Source organism: Physcomitrium patens, chromosome 3, assembly GCF_059467195.1.
Source record: "Physcomitrium patens ecotype Gransden chromosome 3, ASM5946719v1, whole genome shotgun sequence".
NCBI lineage: Eukaryota > Viridiplantae > Streptophyta > Bryopsida > Funariales > Funariaceae > Physcomitrium > Physcomitrium patens.
Genome location: NC_143412.1, coordinates 13,293,476 through 13,318,530, shown reverse-complemented (window position 1 = coordinate 13,318,530; position 25,055 = coordinate 13,293,476). Strand labels below are relative to the sequence as shown.

General features: G+C 40.9%; 2 protein-coding genes and 1 pseudogene across 12 annotated transcripts; all 3 read right to left on the bottom strand.

Annotated features, from left to right (window-relative positions):
• Nucleotides 1-591: 591 nt before the first annotated feature.
• LOC112279251 (uncharacterized) lies at nucleotides 592-7,310 on the bottom strand. 3 transcript variants are annotated; one of them, XM_024513493.2, is made up of 15 exons: nucleotides 6,759-6,845; nucleotides 6,583-6,635; nucleotides 6,094-6,183; nucleotides 5,458-5,574; nucleotides 5,213-5,269; nucleotides 4,556-4,643; nucleotides 4,095-4,195; nucleotides 3,807-3,947; nucleotides 3,333-3,584; nucleotides 2,817-3,113; nucleotides 2,589-2,654; nucleotides 2,094-2,296; nucleotides 1,752-1,806; nucleotides 1,405-1,596; nucleotides 592-1,212 (listed from the first exon to the last, which is right to left on the bottom strand). In XM_024513493.2, exons 3-15 carry the CDS (start codon nucleotides 6,127-6,129, stop codon nucleotides 934-936), a joined length of 1,884 nt encoding a protein of 627 aa, XP_024369261.1. In that variant the 5' UTR covers nucleotides 6,130-6,183; nucleotides 6,583-6,635; nucleotides 6,759-6,845; the 3' UTR covers nucleotides 592-933. The 3 variants fall into 3 exon arrangements, with proteins under 3 accessions (XP_024369261.1, XP_024369262.1, XP_024369259.1); XM_024513494.3 differs by having other exon boundaries at nucleotides 6,094-6,179; nucleotides 6,759-6,844; XM_024513491.3 differs by lacking the exon at nucleotides 6,583-6,635 and having other exon boundaries at nucleotides 6,759-7,310.
• A 645-nt stretch (nucleotides 7,311-7,955) lies between these two features.
• LOC112279847 (lipoxygenase 4, chloroplastic-like) lies at nucleotides 7,956-18,709 on the bottom strand (annotated as a pseudogene). The gene is made up of 8 exons (XR_016502034.1): nucleotides 17,942-18,709; nucleotides 16,936-17,633; nucleotides 16,461-16,738; nucleotides 16,029-16,266; nucleotides 15,272-15,935; nucleotides 9,991-10,351; nucleotides 9,603-9,869; nucleotides 7,956-9,389 (listed from the first exon to the last, which is right to left on the bottom strand). The product of XR_016502034.1 is annotated as a lipoxygenase 4, chloroplastic-like (transcript).
• Nucleotides 18,710-18,863: 154 nt separating this feature from the next.
• LOC112280009 (uncharacterized) lies at nucleotides 18,864-24,702 on the bottom strand. 8 transcript variants are annotated; one of them, XM_090248846.1, is made up of 13 exons: nucleotides 24,403-24,653; nucleotides 23,809-23,950; nucleotides 22,864-23,289; nucleotides 22,519-22,641; nucleotides 22,174-22,270; nucleotides 21,858-21,893; nucleotides 21,522-21,709; nucleotides 21,158-21,260; nucleotides 20,886-21,067; nucleotides 20,670-20,747; nucleotides 20,303-20,405; nucleotides 20,032-20,116; nucleotides 18,971-19,562 (listed from the first exon to the last, which is right to left on the bottom strand). In XM_090248846.1, the coding sequence occupies exons 3-13, from the start codon at nucleotides 23,217-23,219 to the stop codon at nucleotides 19,213-19,215; spliced, it is 1,701 nt and encodes a 566-aa protein (XP_090104972.1). In that variant the 5' UTR covers nucleotides 23,220-23,289; nucleotides 23,809-23,950; nucleotides 24,403-24,653; the 3' UTR covers nucleotides 18,971-19,212. The 8 variants fall into 8 exon arrangements, with proteins under 8 accessions (XP_090104970.1, XP_090104972.1, XP_073388836.1 ...); XM_073532735.2 differs by having other exon boundaries at nucleotides 22,864-23,286; XM_090248844.1 differs by having other exon boundaries at nucleotides 18,864-19,562; nucleotides 22,864-23,286; nucleotides 23,809-24,653.
• Nucleotides 24,703-25,055: the final 353 nt, after the last annotated feature.

Sequence of the window (25,055 nt, the reverse complement as noted above, 5' to 3'; positions counted from 1 at the left end):
ATATGCTGACAAACCCAAGTTACTTGTTCCAATTTTACTTGGCACAACAGATAGCTACGGACCAATCAAAAGCAAAGAATTTACATATTTTAAGCCATTAATTTATTCATTAATTCCTTGGAAGAACTTGAAGTACCTTCTCAGCAATAATGAATCATTTGAAACATTTTTTTCCGCATGTTTCATGTTTTGTGTTTCTTCTTATTTCATTCTTAACAGTGTAATCTGACCAGCAGCCTCTTGTGGAATTTATTCTTCTGCGGCAATGAAGGACATTAATGGGCTATGTAGGTACTCATTAGTACCGCTAGATGAACGTAGTAGCTGGTTTTCAACCTTGTGATCTACTCAACTATGGAGGAAGGTTCCTACTTCGGCGTATTTCGAAGTATCTTGTTATTCCCAAGTTCAATTAGAGAATTACATCGTCAAAACACAGAAGAAACTCCTGCATTGATCTAGTCTTTAGATGGTTCAAACTTACATAAAATTCCCATAGTTCTTTCACAATCTTCAAACCGTTTTGATCAATTTTTACATTTTCTCACAAACCTTGCCGCTTGCAGAATTAAAGTGAAAGGCTATCCGAGGTTCAGAGAATGCCGATGACTTCCAAAGTGCTCAAAAGAACCCTTTGAAAACTCTTTATTCAGATGAGATGTGACCGCGCTAGGAATACTGCACAGAAGTGGACTGGAATCATCCTGAAGATCTAGACCTCGCCAGCAGATGTCGAGGGCTCCATAGCAAGCCAGAAACTTAGGCCTTAATAGAAGGGCGGACAAATTTTTTTTGCTATCAAGAAGTTTCTAATTGCAAGATCCAACACTCGGTACCGAAAGAATGCGCATGTGCAATAGCAAGTCTTGAGCTATCTTTCAAGTCCATTGCAAGTCCATTGCAGCTGGAATACAATATAGTCCGTGGAGTAAGCTATGATGAAGTATTGTTAAGAGGATCCCCAGCTAAGATGCTTTGCAAGTCAGAGGAAGATGAACCCCTGCTAGGATTCGGAGGTAAGAGGGAAGGAAAACCAGAGAAACTACTGAGTCTATGATGACCGCCGGAGGGGGACGACGGCATTGACCGTGTTAGATTGGCCATTAGTGACGTAGGGGCAGCACTGATTTCACTAGTGCCTCCTTCCCTCTCTCGTCGCTCCCTTTCCTGTGACTCCTTGAGCAGGAAATCAATCCACATATCTGCAAAAGACTGAAAAACAAAACCATTTCTCTTGATTTTGAGTACTAAAATCTGCCGAGAGCCCCAGCTAACACTTCAAAAATGGTCACCTCCATCCATGATGTCAAAACATACTTGAGATATTTAATGTCAAGCTTGAAAGATGACTGGCAGCCATAAAGAATTCACCAGGAAAATGGCTGGCGTAAGAAAGACACACACCGAATTTTCACCAGGAGCAGCTAGTGAAGAAGTGTCTGAATCTGAGCTTCCAAGAATGCCTCCAACAATGCGACTGGGTACACCAAAAACACCACGAACCATCCCACCAGATCGAGCATTTTGTTGGGCAAGCCCAACACGCCTTTTATCCTCTTCCGAGAATCCCAGCATGCGTACCATAAGATCCAGAACCTACAGAACAATGACTCACATTTGACGACACCAGTACAAAAGCTCTAGCTGAGAGCCAAAAAGAATGCAGTTTTTGAAGTGATAGAAATTTTTGCAAATCAAAGTTGAAAGAGAAAAACTGCGATAATATCAATTGGCAAGTGTTATGGTTAAACCTCTTTGCTGTGATGCCTTTGAAAGTAAGTCACTAGTAGCTTAATAACAATGCGCCTGCACAGGCAAAGAGTACAAACCTTTAAGGACGTCCATATCAACAGAAGACGATGGTTCAACAGATAGCAACAATCTGTGACACGCATGAAGTAAGCTAACGACAAAAGAGGTAGGTGCAATGGAAGCATGTGCAAGAAATTCTGATTAGAAAGTAACAACTTAGTGAAATATCCTGAGATTGTTAAACTTCATAGGAATCAAAAGAAGCAAAAACCAGAAAACCAGGTAAAAAATATATGAAAGATAAGATGGATCGGGGCGTCAAGAAATGTCGGGAACAGGACCTATCAACATAGAAATCTGAGTCAGACGACATCCGATTGAGGCTTGTGATGGACTGCTCGAGTGCAGCACGGAGCTTTTGCACTTCTTGCTGCAGCTTGTGTAAATCGCTCTTCAAATCTATATTCTGGGATTTAGCACTGTCCAATTGCTTCGTGACTGTTTCTAGTTCCTTGGATTTCAAATCAATAATTCCCTCTGCAATCTGTTCATCAATCAACACAGCTAAATGAGAACAAGCGACAGAGGACAAACATATGTGCACGAAACTAGACATTTTGAGGTCTAAACCAAGATGAGTCAATACTGACGATGTTGACATATACCCTAAACCTATATACAAAAAATTTTAGAAAGCCCAATTAACGACCGCTGGCAACATCTCTGAAAGAAATTTAACAGCTAGTACAAGCAACTTTTAGAAAATCGTATGAGGACCAAACAACTAACATATCCGCGAAATAAATTCTGCTGGTTAAATTGCTACAACATCCTACCTTCAAATCTCTTGTCAGTGTGGTATTCAATTCCCTGACAGTACGATGTTTCGATTCCAAACGCTCCTGAATCAATTTCATGAATATTACATAACCTTCACAAAGTAAAAATAAATTGTGAATCGAAGAAAGTAAAAAAAATGTATATATATATATATATATATATATCATTAAGTCTTATTACTTGTCTCGCTCCAGTTATGGCAGAGTAAAAGAAATATCATTTACTTGAGCGTCACTTTCTGCATAGTATTGTCCAAGAGCTCTTTGAAGATTCGCAAGTTCTGTGTCTTTAGACTCAAGAGCCTCAGAGCACGTAAGTAAATTTTGTTTTAGACGCTCAATTTTTTCATTGGAATCCTTTGATCTCAAATCGTTTTCTCTAGTTGCCTGCGCCAGGTCATTTTGAGCTTTGCTTAGGGCTCGCTGCAATTGGCCAACACAATCTTCAGCGGACTTTAGGCGCGTTTCAAGGTCTCCAATAAGAATATTGTCATTGTCCATCTTCTCTGATGTTGATGATTCCTGCGGGATTATCTCATACGCATCAGAAATAGTAGCTGAATTGCATCAGTGTATACCCGAACATACCAAGATACTCAAAATCTTGAAACCTAATCAATAGGGCTATTTTCCTTCCATAAGAGGCGAATGCATACAGGCCCTGAGCTCGTTCATGCCTGTAACGTGATCACTGAGCTATAAAGAAGTTCCTATTGAACAGTATCTAGGGTTTTAGAGCACCATGTCTAGAAGATTTTGCCTTAATCTCCCCAAGTTCTGGAATGCTTTGTCTCTCTCCAAAGACACCTCATTCATTTTTTTCAAAAGTGTGTCTCGCTCCAGCTGCATGTCTTCCAATTTCTCAGATTCCAGTAATGCATCCTCCAGTTTCTTAGAAAGAGAGTCTCGCTCAAGTGACAATTCTTCAAGTTTCGATCGCAACAAGCAGCAAATTTCCTCTGAGGATTTTAGTCGTTGAGACAAGGACCTCACCTGCATCCAGAAACCAGATAACTACAAGCAATACATATAGCAATCGCGACTACAAGAAGCCAATAAAATGATCTTGGCTTCTAAGACTTGATCTGAAGGTTTATGGGAGAGAACGGTTTACACAACAAATTCTTCCGAAGTAGGTGCATGCATGTCACTATGTGCAGTGAGTATGATTAAGGAAGCAAACTCGACTCATTTCAAAGACATTCAAAGGATTACCTGCTCATCACTCGATCTTAATGCCTGTGATTCTTTGACAAGAGAATTTTTGTGTAATTCCTGCTCTTTGACTGAATTATCACTTTCAGTGTGCTCCGCCTTCGGAAATGGCAGCACAGATTCCCCAGATTCACTAGATGCCTGCGATTGCAATCAACAAACCAGAAACGGTCACATATGAATCAATCAACATGAGCGACGCAAGTGAATGCGTTGAACTTGTAAGGCCCATTTCTGAATGTACGTAGTAAATGTACCAACATTTGGATCGCCCATTAACCAACTTACTTTGTCATTTGATGAGTTGCGTTTGAGCATTTGAGTCTCCGGAGTGTCAAAATGGTCTGAAATGATTGTATAATTTACCAAGACTTCTGCAGGAAATAATTCTGAAGCAGTACAAAAAGTTAAGACGGTGCACACATGGATAGTGTATGTAAAAAAGAAAGCAATAGGTCAGCAAGGGAAAGGAAAACGCCAAGGATAACAAACCAAGCAGAAACCCCCAATACTAACCAGAAAAGGTGATGCTGAAGGTCAACAACAGACACAAATGAGGGTTGAAGAATTAGAAAAAATTTAATCCATTCAAAGAAAAGACGAAAAAAATGCTGGAAAACAATACCGATTATTACAAATAAAAAAACATTAACATCGACATTAATATTTTATAATACCATCTTCAAACTTCACGAAAAAATTCATAGTATATTAATCAGCATCCTGAAATTTTCTCTCTGAACACCTACTTTCAGGTTCTTTCTCTGTTCCCTCAATCAATGCTTTGCTTTTCTCAAGTCGCTCCCTGGGACCGTCCACATGTTCATTTAGCTTCTCCTGCGATCCACACTTGCAATGAGTCTAATCTTATCAAACTTCACGGATCATTTACTACAAACGAACTAGTCAAAATATCAGACGAAGAACGCAAAAATGAAGACTCATACAACCCGATTTAAACACGGAGACACAGAGATTAAAAACGGACACAAAACAGCACTCGTGTGGTTACATTATCTACCCTCCAGCTGTTATGCTCAATCTGATTATATGCTCAAATCAGTTTAATATAAACAAGCTGTTGTACCTCGATTTTGGCAGGTTAATTTTCTAGCACATTTTAGAAAAGACATTGCTTAATGTGGAAATTGTATGTGAGGATTTCGGTAATATTTGGCACATGTCAAAACGAAATAAGCATATATGTATTGAAATAAGGAGTTTCAAGTTCAAGCTTTCCTGGTTTAAAAACTTATAAAAAATAAAAATGCACAGTAACAATAATAATAATACACGAATGAATGAGTGAATAAAGGAACGAATGAACGAGTAAGTAACAAAGAAGTAGAAGAAGAAGAAGAAGAAGAAGAGGCCTAAAAGATCATGGATCAGTGTACAAACCATACATTTCCTTCAATGAACCGTTGATCACCCTGAATGAATATTGAGGACGAAGGATCAACCTGGATGCCACAATTTTGTCTGCTGAGAACTCCAATGGCTTAAATAACACGGCCAAATCAAACGAAGGTGTCTGAAACACTCCAAATCCTTAAAAAGTAACACTAAAGTGAAAACCAATAGAAAACGAGCACTTCTAACTTATTTTCCTAAATCAAAATCCATATAGACTGCTAGAGATTCAGATTACCTTTTCATTTAGTTCATGGCCACTTACTGCTTCTGACAAGGCATCTAACTTCGTGCAGTTGAGCAACAACTGCTCCTTCAGCAACCTGTTTTCTTCTCGCAGGATTGAGACCTCTGTCTAACAACACAAAGCAACACGTCCAAGTAATAATATTACAGAACCATATATTGTTTTGAGATAAATAAAAAAAAATACAACGTAGTTGCCATGAAGTGCAAAATGACTCGTGCTTAAATCCGAGACTGAAATCTTTCACATGCAAAGAAATAAACTCAAGTGTCGATGTGAACTGCCTCTGTTTCACTGAGAGCATTCGACGAAGTTAGATATGGCGATGTTTGCTACTAGAAATATACGCTAAGGAAGCCAAAAAGAGAGGAAGAAAGCACAAAAGGTAGATTACAACAACGAAAAGGTACTCAGTAAGATTCCCTCCAGTGAAACATGGTGAAACAAATATCATCCCCATAACGGCTTGCCGATCTTTATGCTCTCAACGACTACGATTAATTACTACAAACTGACAATACAAATCGCGAATAGCATTGGCAATCATAAACTAGTACAATTGAAATTGGTAGCATTACTGCATGAGCTCTATTTATAAGAAGTGTTATATATTAGAAAGCTTTTTACCTCTCTCTCTTCGAGAAGACCAGTGTACTTCGCCATTGCAGCTTTCACCTCGGTCTGGAGGTCATCATCCTTGTCTTTATAATAATCTAACTGCATTAGAATCAGAGCAAACGAAATTTACCACACATTTCATGAAAGGATGAAGTCATTCAGGGTTATACAGTATAAAGCAACGCAGAAAAGAAGGCATTTGCTCTTCAGAATCATCAGGACTGGAAATGAAAGACTAACGAGATTGCCGCGTGACTGTTCGTGCATGAGCTAGTGAAACAATTCATGAACTAGAAGAACTAGCAACTACAGACAATAAACTTTCGGATGGTTTTCAATCTAACGTAACATAAATTCCGTTTCACAACTTTAAAAAGGTAAAACTAGATGATTACAATTAATAGAAGAAAACATCTTGAATTAAAATTTCACAGCTACTAGGCACTAATTCATAAAGATTTAGGTTACAACTGCTTAGAAATCAAGTTACACAGATACCTTCCCCAGATCACGTCATGTGCTCAGCGGAGGAAAATTCTCAACGAAATCACCTACAAACAAAAGAATGCAACTCGAGCCCATTATAACTACATCAAAATCTAAAACAACAACCCGAAAAAACACTCCAGCAAATTGGACCCCAGAAACCGCGAATCACACAGTGCCAAGCATACCTCGGTGGCATGAAACTCTGCTGGTCCGCCATCACCATCACCATCGCTTTCATGAAGGTGAGCCTCCTGCAGGTTACCAAGGTAGTGACTCTCAACTGCGCCATCATTAAATGCACCCTCTCCATCAAGCTCCTCGTCTGCATCCAGCACATCCGAGGCAATCTGCGTGACACTGTCCTTCAATTTCTCGAATGTGCTCCACATTGTGCTCCCGCTTGCTTGAAACACGTGCTTCTCTTCCGCGAATCAGCCAACGCTACGAGAACTACTCGTCCATGGCCCTCACGCACCCCAATCATTCTAGTCCTTACACCGGGACCGCATACAAGTCCTCTCTCTCTCCCTCTCGCCGTCAACAGCTTCTACTCATCCAATCCGCATCAAATCTCGCTCGGTAGCGCTAAGATCCACCCTGCCTGGATTAGAGTGTCAGGAGAGAGGTTCGATGCACGTGCGGTGCAAATGTGGGGATTACTCGTCCGCATTCCATGCCTTGCAAATGCTCTCGTCAAAATGGAGCGAACCCCGAGACGCAGACTTCGCAGGAGGACGATGAGGCTCAACAGATCCAGCGTTAATATGTTTCCAGACCATGTCCTTGTCTGTTCGCGGGTGTCTCCGGTCCTCAATACTTCCACAGTCCGGTTCTCAAAGAACGGGGAACTTCAATTTGGATGAATGAAAAAGAGTGCAACTCACGATGCATCCTTAAAGATTACTTGCAAAGGACAATTAAAAAATCAATATGGAATTGGATTTTTTGATTCCATGAAATTAAATTATTTTCTATCCTTGATTTCGAGAATATGTTTAATGAATGTAAATTTATTCTTGAGTTTTAATAAAAATTTTCATTTTTCATTTATCATTTTTTTTCTTATTTGCAGCAAGCTTTCATGCTGCCCAAATTTAAAGTTGGTATTGTGTTAATCTTACATAAAATGCAATGATTGTTTGTGCACTTGTCTCATTCAACATAGAGAATATACAAGATGAAATTGAACTTATTGTTAAATAGTAATGTCCTTATAAACTTGACTTCAAGTCTGTAAAATTATCACACTTTTATACTTATAATGAGGTGAAGTCATTTATATTAAGGAGAATGTTAAATAGACCCAAGCTTTAACCAAATTGACCTATCCTTCCTAACTATCATAAAAAAAATGACCACTAGATTCATTTCTCCACTCTTGGATCCAAACCAATGAAATCCAACCATATTCATCATGATTGTCATATTCTTTGTCATGGGTAACTCGATTTTGTAAAAACTTAGGTCTATTTAACATTACCCTACAATAATAATAAGCACATAAATATCCACTCCTAATCTAACGGTCGGATGATATATCCACATGGATATATATCATTTTTGCATAATCAACATTTGCTCTACAAAAGAATTATCCGACAAACCCCGTGGTAATTGAATCAACAGAGAATAAACACATAGATACAGCATTGTTCATGCACTGCATTCAAACATCAACTCCACCAGCACACCAAATCTTACACAATGTTTTGAACAGAAAGAATTAATGGGATTACATGCAGCTGTCATATTGAAAACCAGTAACAAATGATGCGAAGTGGCAGTGGAGGGCGATGAGACCACCAACAATCTTTTCAATCACCTACACATGCTCAAATGCTGCAGAGCGTAGATTATTTTCTGTTTCATTCTAATACTTTACAATTGTGAACGTGAACTTGGTTTGCTCAGTGTTACCCAGGGTGCGCTTCCACCGAGGAAACAGGAGCCGTTGCATTGGGTGAAAGGCTATTCAAGGAGAGGGGGTCCTTCACTGTGCGACTGCAAAGCAAAGGGGGTGTAATAAAGTTGCAGAATAACTTACAAGCGAGATGCAGGTCTAGATGGAGACGCTGTTGGGTATTCCGCGCATGGTGATTCCGGGACCAGATTTGTGCAGAAGAAGCTCATGAGGCAGTGTGCCTGCACCAGCTCGATGCTTAAGCTTCAGATCCCCGTTCCTCTTCTGGATCTGCTTGTCCACTCCAGCCAACCGAGCTGAAAATCTCTTGAACGCGTCGATGGACCTTTGATCAATTGTCCACTTGGTGTGGAATCCGTTGTGTCCGAGGTACTCCTCATCTGGAGTGTGCGTGGAGAGTGACTCCACTACCATCATCAACACCGTGGCTTGCTCCTGACTGGGTAATGTCTCAAGCATGAATTGGTGAGGATCCTGGAGTAGCTTCTGGAACTCGGATTGTGTAGTTTCCGGGATTAGCCGCCGGGCCAGACACGGTCTGTTAGGAACAAAGCCGGCGTAATCATACTGGCCGAAATTCACAGCTGCGTGGTGTCCCGAGACCACCCAAATGAGGGTGGTCAGTATCTCCACCAGATCCCGTGGAGTTACGAGTTTTGGCCACCATGGTTCGTCTTTCTAGTCCGCGTGTCCTTTCGTCTGTATCTCTGTCCACCATTGCTGAAGCTCATCGTCTTTGAGAATGTTCTAAGAGTCGGAGTAGTACAAAGAGACGTACTCACGGACCCATTCCTCTATACTAGACCACACCAAAAGTCCGTCCATGGCGAAGGGGTAGTCTTCAATCCAAAGTCGCAGACCATGGGGAACATTCTCATCTCGCACAGCCATTCCTCTGCAGAAACTCAAACGAAGACAATATAAAGGTGTATGGGGATACAACAAAGAGAAAGCGCCTCCGAGGCTGCAATCTTTCATCGTTCCACCTGATCGTAAGCTTACCAAATTTGGAATTTTGTTCTGCATCCTCATTCGGGGATACTCACATCGTCAGAGGATACAAGCATAAATAGTTTCCGAACTGACCACGGGTGTTGAGAATGAGTACCTCCGGATAAGATCTTCAGGTAATGCCTCTTTGTCAAACCGCCATAATAGGTCATAGGCAACAGCACTAATCACTAGCGCATACTTTCCCGGCGTGAAAGTAACTTCGATAACTCCAACTGCGTTGATCAGGTTTTGCCTTGCGGCTGCGTTAATTTCGATGGTATATCGGAGGTGCGGGTAGAGGAATTTGGCAATTGGGTGAAGGGCGCTTAGTTTCCTGTATGTTGCAATTATGTACGGCTCTGTGCATGCATGTGAACGTAACCTGTGAAGCAAACGTTGAGAGAATCAATGCTTTCGCTTCGTTACTCAAGATCCGCAGTCTGCGGCTCTAAATCATAATGTGGAGGAACACAGTCGAACAATGTGAAAAATTAGCAGCTCACCAATGGCTAATTAGTTGGTGGTGGCGAGAGTCGTTTGTGCCGACGTGCAATTTGGCGAGCTGCCAAAGCCAGAAACTGGTGCTCTCTTTCCCGGGAGTAAAGACACGTTTCTTTACAATTGCTCCAGGATCAGAAGGCGGCAAGCTAAGCTCTATTGCGACAGGCTTCAGGACTCCGTTATGGTCCAAGAAAAACAAGGAGCGAGACGCATAAATCTTACGACCCCCCAAAGCATTGATTCTCTCAACATAGGGCATTAATATGTCATGGTAGTCCACAACAAAGAGCCTTTTGCTGTTCACGGCCTGGTTCAATGCACATGAAGCAGGTAAATTTGCAATACACTTTCTTTGCTGACTTTCTGCACATCTGAAGAGGATAAACACAATAAATCTAAAATTGAAGGCCAGGAAGCTGAAAACACCTCAACACAAAGTGACTCACAGAACAAAGTCCATCCATTTGGTCACTCGCCTGATTCACCTTGCATTTGACAGAGAAACTTTACCTCAGCAAGTATCAAGCCATCTGCTCATGTTCTGGAGCCATATTCCTCAAGATTGAGTGTACTTTGAGGCGGAAAATCTTGCATTGTAGAACACAACCAGATATGTAATTGAATACTAGTTTCGACAAACTATGACCAAAATAAGAGCCCTGCTTACTACACGAGTGTTTTTATTGAAGAATAAGCACTTTGAAGTCACAACACTTAGCATCAGCAAGGTTGCACACAAAAGTGAGTATGAAATAAGATGACTCTTACTTCCAACACTTTTTACTTATAGGTGGTGGTTGTCAACTAACAAGGCAACTTCCATTAAGGTTACATCTATTTCTACTTCATCCAACTAAACCTTAGGTTCTTTCTTAACCTAGCCGCCACCTACAAATCTTACATACCACCATAATAACTTCCTTATACTCTTTTGCCTCCTTTTGACCACTAGCAACTAACCTAAGGTAATACCTTTTACTAAGTGACTTACTTCAATACTCCCACTTTGCTATTGGTCAAAGGGCTTTCAATCCTAATGTCTTTGTCAACATGTGGTGTCCATCCTTTACTAATGCCTTTATCAATAAATCAGCAAGCATGTCTTTAGTTGCACAATACTTCATATCAATCACTCCTATTTCAATCTTCTCTCTTATGAAGTGATGTTGAATGTCAATGTGTTTTGTCCTTGAATGATGCTTGGGATTCTTTACAAATATAAGACATCTTTGATTATCACACTCCATTTGAGTTGCTTCCATTTGCACATCTCCAATGTCCTTCAAAAGTTTTCTTAGCTATATTGCCTCCATTGCACCAAGGCTTGCTGCCATGTACTCTGCCTCCATTGTTGACCTTGCAATTATTGGTTGTCTCTTGCGATTCCATGATATAGCTCCCACTCCAACAAAGAACACATACCCTGTTGTTGATCTTCTATCATTTGCATCTCTAATCCAATCTGCATCACAATAACCATACAAAGTAATGTTATCACCTCCAAGGCACAATTTGAAGTTTAAAGTGCCTTTTAAGTACCTCATGATCCTTTTGATGGTTGCTCAATGGATTGGTCCAGCCTTTCATATGTGTTGGCTCACAACACTCATTGCATATGCAAGATCCACCCTTGTGCCAACTATTGCATACATTAGTAAATCCATCGCTGCTTTGTATGGAATTCTTTGCATTTGATCTTCAAATTCAGCAAATTCTTCATCTAAGAGCTTCATCAACTTCAAATTGGCCTCCAAAGATATTCCAATAAGCTTACATTCCTCTATGTTGAATCCTTTCAACACTTCTTCAATATACTTGCTTTGGCTCATTGTAATGGTCTTCTTAGCACGATCTCTTATAAACTCCACTCCTAAACAATAGTGAAGCTCTCCCAAATCACTCATCTCATACTCTCTTTCTAACTTTTCCTTCAACCAATCCATTATTTTCATAGTTTTGGTTAAGATAATTAGATCATCAACATATATGATGACAATCAATATGAACTCATTTGATTGCATCACATACAAGGAATAATCAACCTCACTCTTTACAAATCTTTTAGTCACAAAGAAAGTAACAATGCATTGGTACCATACCCTTGGACATTGCTTTAGTCCATACAAAGATTTCTTCAACTTACAAACAAGATGTTGATTTCTTTCTTGTACAAATCCTTGAGGTTGATCCATGTAGATGTCTTCTTTTAAGCTTCCATTCAAGAATGCTGCCTTTACATCCATTTGATGCATCTCCATTGTTGCCCCAATTACAATAATAGTTCTAATGGTGGTGAATTTGGCCACATGAGTAAATGTCTCATTAAAATCAAGACCAACAACTTGTGAATAGCCTTTGGCAATCAATCTAGCCTTGCATCTCACAATATTGCCCATTGCATCCCTTTTGGTTCTAAACACCCACTTACAACCAATTGAAGGTCGATTTGATAGAAGTTGAATTAATTCCCATGTTCCATTATGCATGAGTGATTTGTATTCTTCTTCCATAGCAATCTCCTACTTCATAGCATTTGTGGACTTCATTGCATCACATATACTCAATGGAGATGCTTCATCTTCTTGCACTTCATGCTCTCGTCCAAGCTTCTTCTTCCTTAAAGCTTGTCTTTTCTCACTTAAAGGTTGATACTCCTCATCATCATCATCATTATCATCAATATCTTCATTGTATTCATTGTTGGTTCTAACAATTGAAGGCACACTATGGTCTACCTTCTTTGGCACTTCACCTTGATTTACATTTCTTCCATCTTTATTGTCACCATCATCTTCTTCTTCTTTCTTTGTTGAAATTGATGATGTGTCCACAAACACGCCATTACTCCCACTTGGACACATCTCCAACTATTCAAAAGCACTCTTATGCTCCAAAAACTCAACATCACGACTTTTGATGATTTTCTTGGTTTCTAAATACATTAGCATGTATGCCTTTGTACCTTCACAATATCCAACAAATACACATTTTGTACTCTTTGCATCAAGTTTGGACCTCATGCAATTTGATACCTTTACATAAGCAATGCATCCGAAGATCCTCATGTATAAAACACAAGATTTCTTGCCATTCTAAGTTTCTTCTGAAGTCATTGATGTGAATGCACTTGTAGGACACCTATTCCTTGTGTACACTAAAGTAACCACGACTTCAGCCTAATACTCATGTCCAAGGTGTTGTGCATAAAACATATTCCTTGTCATCTCTACAATGGTACGATTTGCTCTTTTAACAACTCCATTTTGTTGTGGAATGTAAGGAGTAGTGGTTTGTCTTACAACACCTTGAATCTTCAAGAATTCATCAAACTGCTTTGACACGTATTCACCTCCATTGTCCTTGCACAATACTTTGATCTTGCACTCACATTATTTCTCTACAAGAGCTTTAAACTTCTTAAACCTTGAAAAACACTCACTTTTAGCTTTTATGATATAAATCCACACTTTTCTTGAAAAATCATCAATGAATGTGATAAAGTACCTTGCTCATCTAATTGATGGTGTCTTCATTGGTCTACAAACATCAAAATGCACAATCTCCAATAATTTGGTTGTACGTTTTACAACTCCATTTGGAAATGAACTCGTTTATTGTTTGCCTTATATACAACCTTTATAAGCAAGTGTCATGGCATTGTAGCTGAAATGACCAAGATCTAAGCCACTTACCATGGATTGAAGCTCCTTCATGCATTTGGCATTTAAATGATCAAGTCGTTGATGCCAGATTCCAAACTTAACTTGGACTTATAGGAAATCAGTAAATGCAGCCACTTCAACTCTATTTACCTTCTTATAATTGATAAAGTAGAGATTTCCATCTCTAAGGCCTTAGGCAACATGTTGTCCATCCATTGTCTTCAAAAAGCATCCATTTATGTCAAATTGAATCTTACAACCATATGATACAAGTTTGTTCACCGAAAGGAGGTTCTTTTCATCTTTGATACATGTAAGACTTCTTTTAATTTGATCCTCTTCATTTGGTCCTTCACAATGATATCCACAACAATTGAGCCAATTCCAATGGCTTATACCATGCTATTGTCTCCCAACCAAACTTTGGTTGCTGAAATTTCTTCATAAGTGTCAAATGAATATTTATATACTGTCATTTGTTTAGTAGCATCTAAATCTATAATCCACTTAGACATCGCAGCCATAGAGGTTCTTTCACTTGCCATGAAAGTATAGTCATGTTCACCAAAGTTATCACAAGTATTATTTGCATTCTCTCTATCTCTTTTTTGGCTTTGTAGCAATTCCTAGTAAAGTGACCTAGTTTTCCACAAATATAGTAATTTTTCATATTGCTCTTTGAACTATCATGTTGATGAAAAAAGCTATCTTTGCCTTGTCTTGAGAATAGAGCCAAATCTTCACTTTGATGTTTTTTTTTTTTTTTTCTCTTCATTACTTCATGATCAAGTCTTGACATGACATAGTTCATAATAAGTTCCTTCATGTTGATGGACTTCAATGCCACAATGAGGTAGTTGTAGGACTCGAGAAGGCTCATGAGTAATGTCAAAACAATTTTTCTATCATCAACTGGTGTATCAACAACTGCAAGTTGATTTGCAAGTGCTTTTACTTTGTTGATATGAGCCATGATGTCATCTCCTTCTTCCATCTTTATTATTAAGAACTTCCTTTTTGTCCATAGAATATTGGCAAGAATTCTACTCTCATAGATGTTGGAAAGAGTCTTCCATGCTTTCGCTGGTCCAAAGCAAGTAATTACATGTGAAAAATTGGCATCATTAAGATTTATTGCAATTATACCAAAAGCCTTCCTTTCACGTCGTTTGTACTCTTTCTTCATCTTCACATCAGCATTGTCACTTAGAGGGTATTCACTTTCATCAACAATGTCCCAAAGGTCTAATGAAGCCAACAAGAGCTCCATTTTCTTCTTCCAATGGTAGAAGTTGTCACCTCTAAACTTCTCAATTATTCTCAAACCTTCACCATCACTTGCAACCATGTCTAAGAAAGAGGTGTATCAAAGAAAATCAAGGATCATCAAGGTCGTTGTAAACATCGAATTATCATAACCTATTGAAGAACAAGCACTTTGAAGTTACAACACTTAGCATTAGCAAGGTTGTACACAAAAGGGAGTATGGAGTAAGATGACTCTTACTTCCAACACTTCTTACTTATAGGTGGTGGTTGCCAACTAATGAAGCAACTTCCATTAACGTTACATCCATTTCTACTTCATCCAACTAAACCTTAGGTTTTTTCTTAACCTAGCTACTACCTACAAATCCTACATACCACCATAGTAACTTCCTTATACTCTTTTGCCTCCTTTTGACTACTAGCAATTGACCTAAGATAATACTTTTTACTAAGTGACTTATTTCAACAATTTTTATTTGCTCCATCAACAAGTTTTTTGAAGTATCCACAAGGACTCGACATGAACTTACTTCAAGACAAGAGATCACAACAAGATTTACAATGGCCAAAGTTTGACTAGCAAATTTGTCATCTAGGATCCAAGCAAACCTATCCTTCGAAAGAATCTTTAGAAGAAGGTATTTGAGAAGGCTGGTCGGGGTTGGGTCTGGTTGTATCAATGCCTTGTAATAATCGGGAAGTGGAAGACCATCTATGAAACGATTTCTCTCTTGGTCAGCAGCTCCAAACCCTCTCACAATGTTTGAAATCCCAAAGGCTTTGGTTGCCTTCTCACGCAATTTGCTTCTCATCTTAGTATAACTGTTCAATATCTCTAAAATCATCAAACTCTCCTGGCGTCGCGCCCAGTAAAGCCCTGACCGATGGCACCAATTTATGAACAAGACCACGCAACTTCCATACAATGAAGTTGGTTTGTTTAATTGGCTCAAAAGACTCGTAGCGAAGCACATATACCGCTTCTCCATTCGCAACCTTCTCCTCTTTCGTCGGATCTGCAACAGCAGAATACGCAGATTACCAGACTATCAGTTGTAGGAATTGTTGCACCGATTTTACGAATACAATCGAGTAAGTAGAGGAAGTACCAGATTTACAAGGATCACGTCCGCTGCGAACTCGGCGAGGATATGGAAATTTTTCGCCCCCTAAAACGGAACGTTAAAGTTCAAAACTCTTGTCAGGATCATCAAGGTCGTTGTAAACATCGTAATCATAAATGCGCTCCCAGCTCTTGGGCTCGCCTTTGCCATTCCCTTGTAGCGTTTTCAATTCCTGTTCTCGCAAATCCTTCAGTCCAGGTGGAGTTTCCCAAGGCATGTACACCTCGACCGATAGTTCAAGTGAGGAGTTAAGTAAAAGTGGCCATAGAGTCGCTGGAGAGAAACAGGGAAATGCTAACAGGCATTAAAAGTTGGAAGGAATCCAGTAATTCAGAACATATACATCATGTTTAAGATTCTCTAGAATACATGATATAATCCTTCTTTGAAGACCAGCACTGTGAAGCGCAAGAGTACCTTATTGCTAAAGAAGACGCGTGGTTTAGGATCATTACTGAAAGCCGTAATGTACGAGTGGCATGGGAAATAAACAGTTTCTGATTGCATTTGCAGGGCGATAGACTCCAGATAAATTTCGGATTGGTGCGTGTTACGGATCAAAACAGCTCCTGGTTCTCCAAATCCCGCGTCTATGCTGAACTCTGCCGTATATTGCACCTTGTCGGCTTGTACTGTTGCCTTCTCTGCCCAGTCCTTGATGAAAATATCTTTACTTCGTTTGCCAATTCCGCTTGCTGTGAAGATCAACTCTAAACGTAGTCAGGTACCAAATCTTGACTCCTGTAGCTAACGTCGAGTGATAACAAACCTCCAAATAAGCTCCCTGGCAACCTTTGGAAAAGTTCGACACCAGCGATGAAATTGCGACTTCAACTCACTGGACTGCTGCATCAAACATGTGAAGTGCGGAATGCGAATAGTCGGTTTTTACCTGCACCGGTTTCGACACTAACGAGCTGGAGGAAAATTTTGTTCCCAATCATATCGGAGAGAACATCAGCAGCGTCTATCATCTGCTCTTCTCTACTGAGACGCTTTTTTTTGACGATCGCTGTCACCGCTGTCACCCTGCAGGAGATCGTGTCCTAACGGCTTTCGGTTTGGATATGGCACCTTCGGCGGTCGCCTCCGACGTAATACTTGCGTCGTTGTCACCAGTAGTGGTGGTAGTCGCACCAGTCAGTCGAGTCGCTAGAATACTGGGGTAGCGGTGGCGTCTTCCAAGCCATGGCATCGACAGCACAAGAGGATTGGCAAAATCCTTCTGCTTGTGCAGAACAGAGGCCCTGCTCAGTTTGGTGTGAGCTGCGACAGTTGAGCCTGATACCGTGGCGTGCGCCATAGCTTATAGGCCTTAGAAGTGAAGTCGATATTCAAATTAAAGATGCTTGCAAGTTATGTCCGACTGAGGCATTTGTGAACTGGAAAATCATGCCCACTATTATCTTGGAGTCAAGCCAGGGAATGATATCCCCTAGCACAATCAGAAATACAGTCGATCTCAAGGAAGGGCTTGAGAGCAAGAGAATTGTGGTCTCTGAGCAAGTCACTCTGTGTAACAAGCAACAATGATGTGACAAAGCTCTTACAGCTCAAAGTGGAGTCAAGGTTCGCATCGTTCTCTTCTATCTGCAAGAAGGGTTCTATCAAACATCTTAGAAATATCCTATCAAACCACCAACCTTTAGATTTTGTTAATCATTTCTATCTCAAAACTCTCGTGATCAAAATTTGATCCAAGATTGCTATCTACGCGAACAGGAAGTCTAAGCAGGCAGGCTACTGAGATGCCAAGCAAACTACACAATACCAGACCCACCGCAATTGTTCAGATCCCACACACAGAGCAGCGAGGAAAGAGTCAATGCAGCCAGTGCATGCTCCCTAAATGAGCTAAACCTCCCCGAATTTTAACTAAGATTCCATCAAATACGTACCAGATTCTCGTAATGTCCGGTGGTAGCAGCCTCGGACTCTGAGCGCACCAAGATTGAGACTAAAACGAGCGTATTTAAAGTCCGAGGCCGTCTCCGATCTTTGTCCTTGGCACAATAGATCGTTCAAGCTAAAGCACCATGTAAGCATAGGTAAGATCACGTATTGAACGAAGCTTTACGATGATATTTATAATGTGCTCGTTCAGTGTAGAGACTTGCAAGTTGCGACAGTCTCTACAGAGGGACCCTGAATCATTTTTCAGTTCCCATCCGAGCAACAATGGTCCCGCGCAGACCATTTCTATGCCGAAGTTTGTGCACGTGCAACGACTCCTCGTGCTTGCTGCTTGCTCATATTTCTTCATTTAATATGATTTCTGAGAGTAGGTAATCTAAGCCTCCGCTGATTGACTGCTTTCAGCTTTTGATATTCTGACGCTGAAACAGCTCCCGATATCCATGAATACAGATGCCTTTTCAGCGACTGAATCCCCGTTGCGTGTCCACGACTGTTCTCTGTAACCCTCAGTTTCATGAGAGGTGTGTCTGTTGTATACTTCATACGATATGGGACTCAAAATCCTTCGGAGTAGTGATAAATGAGCCATTCCACAAGATAATAATAGAATTCATTAATCATAGAATTTCAGGCATGACGAAACTTTGAGATTTCTTTCTGTGCAGAAGCTTGGCTGTCGTTGATTATATAGCCTTGAGCCACAGGGACCCACATGCGGAGGTGGATACTTCTCACCACTGAACTTGCAGATAGAAATGAGTGAATCTTGAGCATGCATGCAAATAGCACCATTGCACCATTCAAGGTGTGCATAATGATAGATTCAGAACAGACTGGCTCCCTCTCGCCTAAAAATCTAAATGTCACAGCAAATGTGCCTTCCATCGACTGCTCTAACACTGGTAATCAAAAACCTTAAAATGAAACTTTATAATTGTATAAAACATTTCGCATAGATCCGAAGGGTAGCAAACAAAGAATCCATGAGCCGGGATCCATTACAATACCACTAATAACCAAAACTGTTTATATACCAGATTGGATATACAATATTCCCACAAGTATTCTCAACCAGGAATCGCTAAATTCTTCATTAGCGACCCCCTTTTATCAAGAAACACTGGTTATGTTGATTTGTTTCGAATTGTCCCTACATGATAAAATTAACAGGATGTTGTATGCAAATCAAGCTTCTTCCGACACACGATAATATCTCCCAAAATGGCGTCTTTCAGAATAAAAGCAAAACAGTTCATAGTGTGAATGGTGCGCAATTGCTGTTTAGCAACGCAAGGTACTCAGAAATGGCATCACCTTCTTTGCTCACCTCAATATCATACTCCGCAAAAGGATCACCAGTAATCTCTCGCGCAATCTCTTCCTCCATCTCTTCATCACGAGGGTCAAGGTCCGTTGATGCAGGACTTTCAGGGGATATGGAGTTATCAAGCAAAGCTGCGTCACTCGCACTTGCGGCTGAAACCTCAGACTCCCGTTGCTTAGACTCGGTTTCGGGACCTTCACTGGTGTGGTCTTGCAAGTCTTGGATTAGTCTCTCAAGTGCCTGGGTAGTGTCAGTGGATCCTCGCAGCGCCTTCTTCGCTGCAATAGTGGAATCGTGAATAAACCCGTTAAATCCCAACTAGCTATGAGGAAGTCATCCATGTAGTTCTTAAACCTGGTCACAATTACGTATTTGTTTTGTTTGTACGTAGGAACTATAGTAGAATGATCTACCACTTATTATGAACATGAATCTACACTTGAGTCTTCTAGAACTGTCCTAAGACAATGAAACATACAGATGCCCCTTAAATAAACAAACCCTATGCATCTCTGAAATCAGGACATTCGAATCAAATAAATAAAATGTCTTCATTTGATAAACATTGTGGGAAAGTCTACATTACCCGGCGGTGTTCTAACCAAGAAATGTTTCAAAATGAAACAAAAGCATTCAAAAGACTAAAGTCGTACAACAGGTTCCAGTGATTACACCATGAAAAGGTTATCAATCAACAATAGACATGAAAACTTAGTAGGAAGCAACATCCGGGTATCCTATGTGTACCTTTATCTTTGCTGAAGCCCATTGACATCAACTCAGCAAGCGCTATACTGTCTACAGATTCTCGTTTATTTTCTAGCAAGGATGCCTGCATATACGAAGTCTAAATCTTAGTTTCATAAGCATCAAAATGTTAATAATCACACCTATATCGTCAATCGCACCAAAACCAGTAATATCCAGGAGTCCCAGAAGCCTGAGCTCCCAACATGTCCAAAAGTCAGGGTCGATCTCAATTATTTTCAGCTACAAGTGCAAAACATTGAGTACAGACCTGGAGAGTAGAATAGGATGTCGGATTCATCAACATTTCCAAAGCAAACTCCCTATTATTCTCACTCTGCTTCAGAGCCTCCGCAAGTATACGCCGCTCATACCTGTCATGCCCACTCATCCATCCTGTCATGTACCTGAATGAGTCAGTAGATAATCAAAAGCACTTGACCATCATGTCCGTGCCCTTGATTATAATAAATATAAACCTACATGAGACTCACTGCTCACTGTACAAGGTACACAGAAAACGTACAGATAATGCTAGTAATAAGTAATAAATTCTTATGTCCCTGCAGTCCAAGCCGACCTGAAAAGTCATAATTAACAGTGAAGTACATCACATTCACTCATGAACAGAAGCTTACCCCAAAGACGCCAATTCGTTCAGTTTTGTTATGTCGACACCCTTACCACCTACAGTCTTTCCATACTTCTTTTGTTCCCTGCGATAAACAATAGGCCAGCCAACATTTGAAACGAGCTCAAACTGCTGTAAAAATCTTTTCTCGAAATGAACGATGCAATCTGAGCGCTATCTGTACGGTGATCATCAGTTAAGATATTTTCTTGAGGTTACTAACCTCCGCTCTGTTTGTCGACGATCATCCTCCTCTGCCTTCTGCTGTGCCTTGGCTCGCTCGTTCATAACAAATTCAACAGCAAGTGATGCATCTTTACCTGACACCCGTAACGACCTGCGAGCCTCCTTCATCGAAAAGCCCATTTGAGCTAGGGCTGCCACTTGCTCGTCCGATATTTGCAACTGCGTCCCACAGAGAGTGTCAGCATGTATATGCTAGATAAACGACATCCAGATAAAGAGTGCTCAGTGGACGCTCCAGTTGTAGGGCACCTGCTCGAATTTCTCTTGAGCAGAGAGTAGAGACGCCCTTGCTGCATCTGTTTGCCCACTGTGATACGCAACTACTCCCTCTAAGAGCTCCAATCGAACGTATCTATACACAGCGTAAAAGTTATAATTCAGGATCTTACCTAATGCTTAAGATGACACGAAAATTTTAACATCTGCACAAATACTTGAACTTGAAGATGCGATTTAACAAGATCCTAGGTGGTATTTCATGGTGTATTTCATTTCAAAATAGAGCCACATCGATTGCAAAAGAAATTCGCTGAAAGTATTGGAAAATCATCCTCATTAATAAATTTCTGAAGTGTAGTCATAATTGTTAAGGAAGGCTTATAGGTAGGCATACAATGCAAGCTCTGGACAGAAGCCGCCTTGCAGTACCCGAAGTCTCTCAAGATTCGGACCATGCGAACGTTTCAAACCATCTCGAGCGCGAGCCAGCCGCTCTCTTGCAACAGATAAGCGTTCAATATCCCGTAACATAAACAAGCACCATACTGTGTCAATTTGAAGGAGTGCCACATTATCAACAGCCTGTGTTCAAGACAAGTCTTTTAGTCAGCAAAATTACCATTTCCAAATTGCGTAGAGAAGGTCCAGGACAACGCAGTAGTGCTCGTCCACGAAACCTAGAAATTTTCATACTGAAAATAGTGCTGAGTAGAGTGTAAAGAGTAGTCACCTCGAGAAATTTTCGATCGCAAAGAGAAAAGGACTCCTGCCAATTTTGATTGCACAGAAAATGACTGTTACCTCCAATCCAGGAATAAGACTTGCTTCTGTCCGAATTAATCATACTACGCATGTTCCCACATGTTCAATGCTAAGAAAGTTTTTAAAATGATAACTTAGGACACCTGACTTTATTCCCAGTTTCAAAATCCCATTCGTAAGTGCACATTTGGTTTACAGCTGAAGGAAACTGAAAAAGTCTGCATTTAGGATTAGAGTTTCAAGTAATCCGTTCCCAAGTAGCAATGTATGAGTACGTTGCATACCTCTGACATCCCCAAGACCTCCAATGCCTCTTGGTAATTGCCCTGCTCAAGCATGCTCCGAGCTTTCGCATGCAACATAAGCCCCATCACAAGGGCCCTGCCGTGATGATGCATCCAATTATGAATAGTTCCATTCATATCTTTCAAGGAAAATGAAACCATTGTTACGGTTGATGAGTCAACCATTTCAGATATTAGGGTCCTCTGCCACAACACTGGGCAGCCATACCGTGTCCGGCAGGAGGTAACGCGTTCTTGCAAAAAGCAAGCAAGAACCAGGGCACTTCCCTATCGACTGAGGTAAACACTGCATGATATAATGTGAAGAGGAAACAAGAAAAGAACCTGCGATCAGTCTCTGAGTTAAATGTCAATTTTTCTCCACTCTGATTCTCTAACTGGAGATCGAATTCATCTGAAGGAAATCTGCCGTCATCGCTTCTCTTCGACATAGCATCTGCTGCCGCCCTGGATTCAAAATATGACAAAAGCGTTAAAGATTAGTCTTTTTTTTTCCAACTCTCCCAACGGGAATCTCTCAGCAACTTCAAGTCGTGCAAGGAAACGGTTACCCAATATACTAGCAATGTGGATGAAATACAAATAGAAAAAACCTATGGGCTAAATCTCTCAGTAAGGAATGACGCGCACCAAGGAACTGAAAATTCATTTGTGGGTTGATAGACTTACTTGATACGCGCAAGTCGCTCGGCACGTTCCTGCTCTACATCAACTGAATTCGTCTGCAGCGGAGGGGCGATTCTAGTAAGCAATAGCTTTGAATTCGGTCCAATTCCCAACTCTCGCAAGGTTTTGCGTGTATCGGCAGTACCCACAACTTCGTCCTTAAGAATTCGACCTGCGCTAATCAGTTTTATACAGTCCTTTGCAATTCCAGAATGGCTGGACACTTCGGTTCGTAACTTCTCCACACTCCACTCATCCAGCGACACTTCCAAGGTACCTGACCACGCCCCTGCCACACGTAGCCGTACTCTTTGCCTGCTGGGACCTGCATCCCCTCTGCTAGTACCTGTCTCTGCCATAGTTAAATCACCTCTTCCGGCCTGAATGCGGCTCTAATCAACTGCTCCGATTGCAATTCTCCTTCGCCTACTTCACCACGACTAAATATCAAACAACATCGAATAACACAATATACAGGACTTCTGAGCAATCAGAATCACATCTTCAGGCCATTGACATGCACGTGTATGACAAGTATTCCATCAGCAAGATAACAAATCAAGTATGCACGGGTTTAAGAAAAATCTTTATGAAGAGAATAACTCCTAACCACCATAAGAGTCTCAATAATTCGTCCTCGTCCTTAAAACAATGATTATACCATGAAACTATCGTATTTATGTTGGATGAGGGATGTATTGAGTCAATCCCCACCAATTAGCGACGGCGAAGCGAACAACCAAACAGACCATTGATGCATCCACCGACTATCAAAGACCAAGCTGAAGGGTAGCAAAATCCCTACGCTTATAGTTCTCGGTTTCAAGTTAAATATACGAAATTGAAAATTGCGTAAAAATAAGAAATGCAACAACTTACGCCCTACTTTACCGACAAGAAGCCGAATTAGGGTTACTAGGTCATGATCTCGGCAGAAAAAAACCTAACTTCCTCCTGACAATGAAGAGACTTCATCGATAAACCCACATCCTCCAGATATACAATTGCACTGCTTGCCCGAGATCGGAAGAAGATTTTTTGGCAACTGCGCAAGCTGAATGCTCTCTTCTTCAACACTGACAACAGGTTTCTAAAACCACACATGGAAACAGTGTCCCGGTTATGATAACCATCAACAGTAAAGCGGCATATTTTATCTATCATGATTGATCCTCGATCTCTTTAATGCAAGGCCCTCACTCAAAGCACATAAACACTGCCTCACGCCAGAAAAGACAAAAACGCTTCACGCACGCTTCACGCACGCTTCACGCACAATCCCATGCACCACCGCACCAATCCATGAAACCACAACGTGTGATGCTCTTGAAGGAACCCAACAAAAAATAAAATAAAAATAAAAATAGGCAAAATAGAAAGAAAAAAAGGAAAGAAAACACCAAATCCTCTCGAAGTGGAATGATGCAATTTCAGAACCAAATCCCAGGCATAAGAAATCAATGCACGCTACATGAATGAAACTCCACTGCAATTGTGCTAATCTCTGAGCGGAAACACGAACAGAGTGGCAGTAGCCTTTACCGCCCTCTCCACCCACGATTCAAAACCTCGGACGATGAATTCAAGCTCCAAGAGTCTATCCACCTCGAGCCGGTTTTCCTCGAATCAATCCAGCCTGTTTCTCAACTTCGCTTGTAAGACCATCATCAAGACAACACGAATTGCGCGTTTTCGTGTGGGAGACGGATGGACTCGAGCTCACCAGGTACAGGGAAGCGTATGCAGGGGCATGTCGGTACAAGCGCGAAGAGGATGATGATTACTATTGATATTGCTATTGTTATTTATTTATACTTTTCCTTCTACCCCTGTATGTACAGACCCACAACAGGCTCCCGATGGGTTTCTCCACTTTTACAATTCAGACCCAAATACTTTGTTTTCCCCTCACGGTTACTTTTTTCCAACGTTACGTTTAGTTCGTTGCGGGATCGGTTGAGGTCGGCGACTGAATCGCCGTGGTTGGCGCCTTTCGTGTTGGCCGTTTCTCTATTCGCGGCCAGATAATTTTAACCTTGTCGGGCATAGTCGTCAGGGAGGTCGCAAGTCAAGGCCACCGTCCCTACTAATGGACCTGTGACGCCAGTGTGGCGTCTGGAGTCTTGTTCTACTCCTCCTGCTTCACGCCATGGCCTAAAATCGGCGCTGTGCAGACAATCAAACCCTCTGACGAA

Coding starts and splice junctions, on each gene's coding strand:
- LOC112280009 (XM_024514908.3), bottom strand. CDS start 23,219: ATGGCAGAGACAGGTACTAGCAGAGGGGATGCAGGTCCCAGCAGGCAA. Junction 21,894..22,173: donor AGGTCTTGGGGATGTCAGAG/GTATGCAACGTA, acceptor CAAAATTGGCAG/GAGTCCTTTTCTCTTTGCGA. Junction 20,117..20,302: donor CATCCTATTCTACTCTCCAG/GTCTGTACTCAA, acceptor TCGTATATGCAG/GCATCCTTGCTAGAAAATAA.
- LOC112279251 (XM_024513491.3), bottom strand. CDS start 6,962: ATGTGGAGCACATTCGAGAAATTGAAGGACAGTGTCACGCAGATTGCC. Junction 4,644..5,212: donor AACGGTTCATTGAAGGAAAT/GTATGGTTTGTA, acceptor TGTGGATCGCAG/GAGAAGCTAAATGAACATGT. Junction 1,597..1,751: donor AAAGGCATCACAGCAAAGAG/GTTTAACCATAA, acceptor ATTGTTCTGTAG/GTTCTGGATCTTATGGTACG.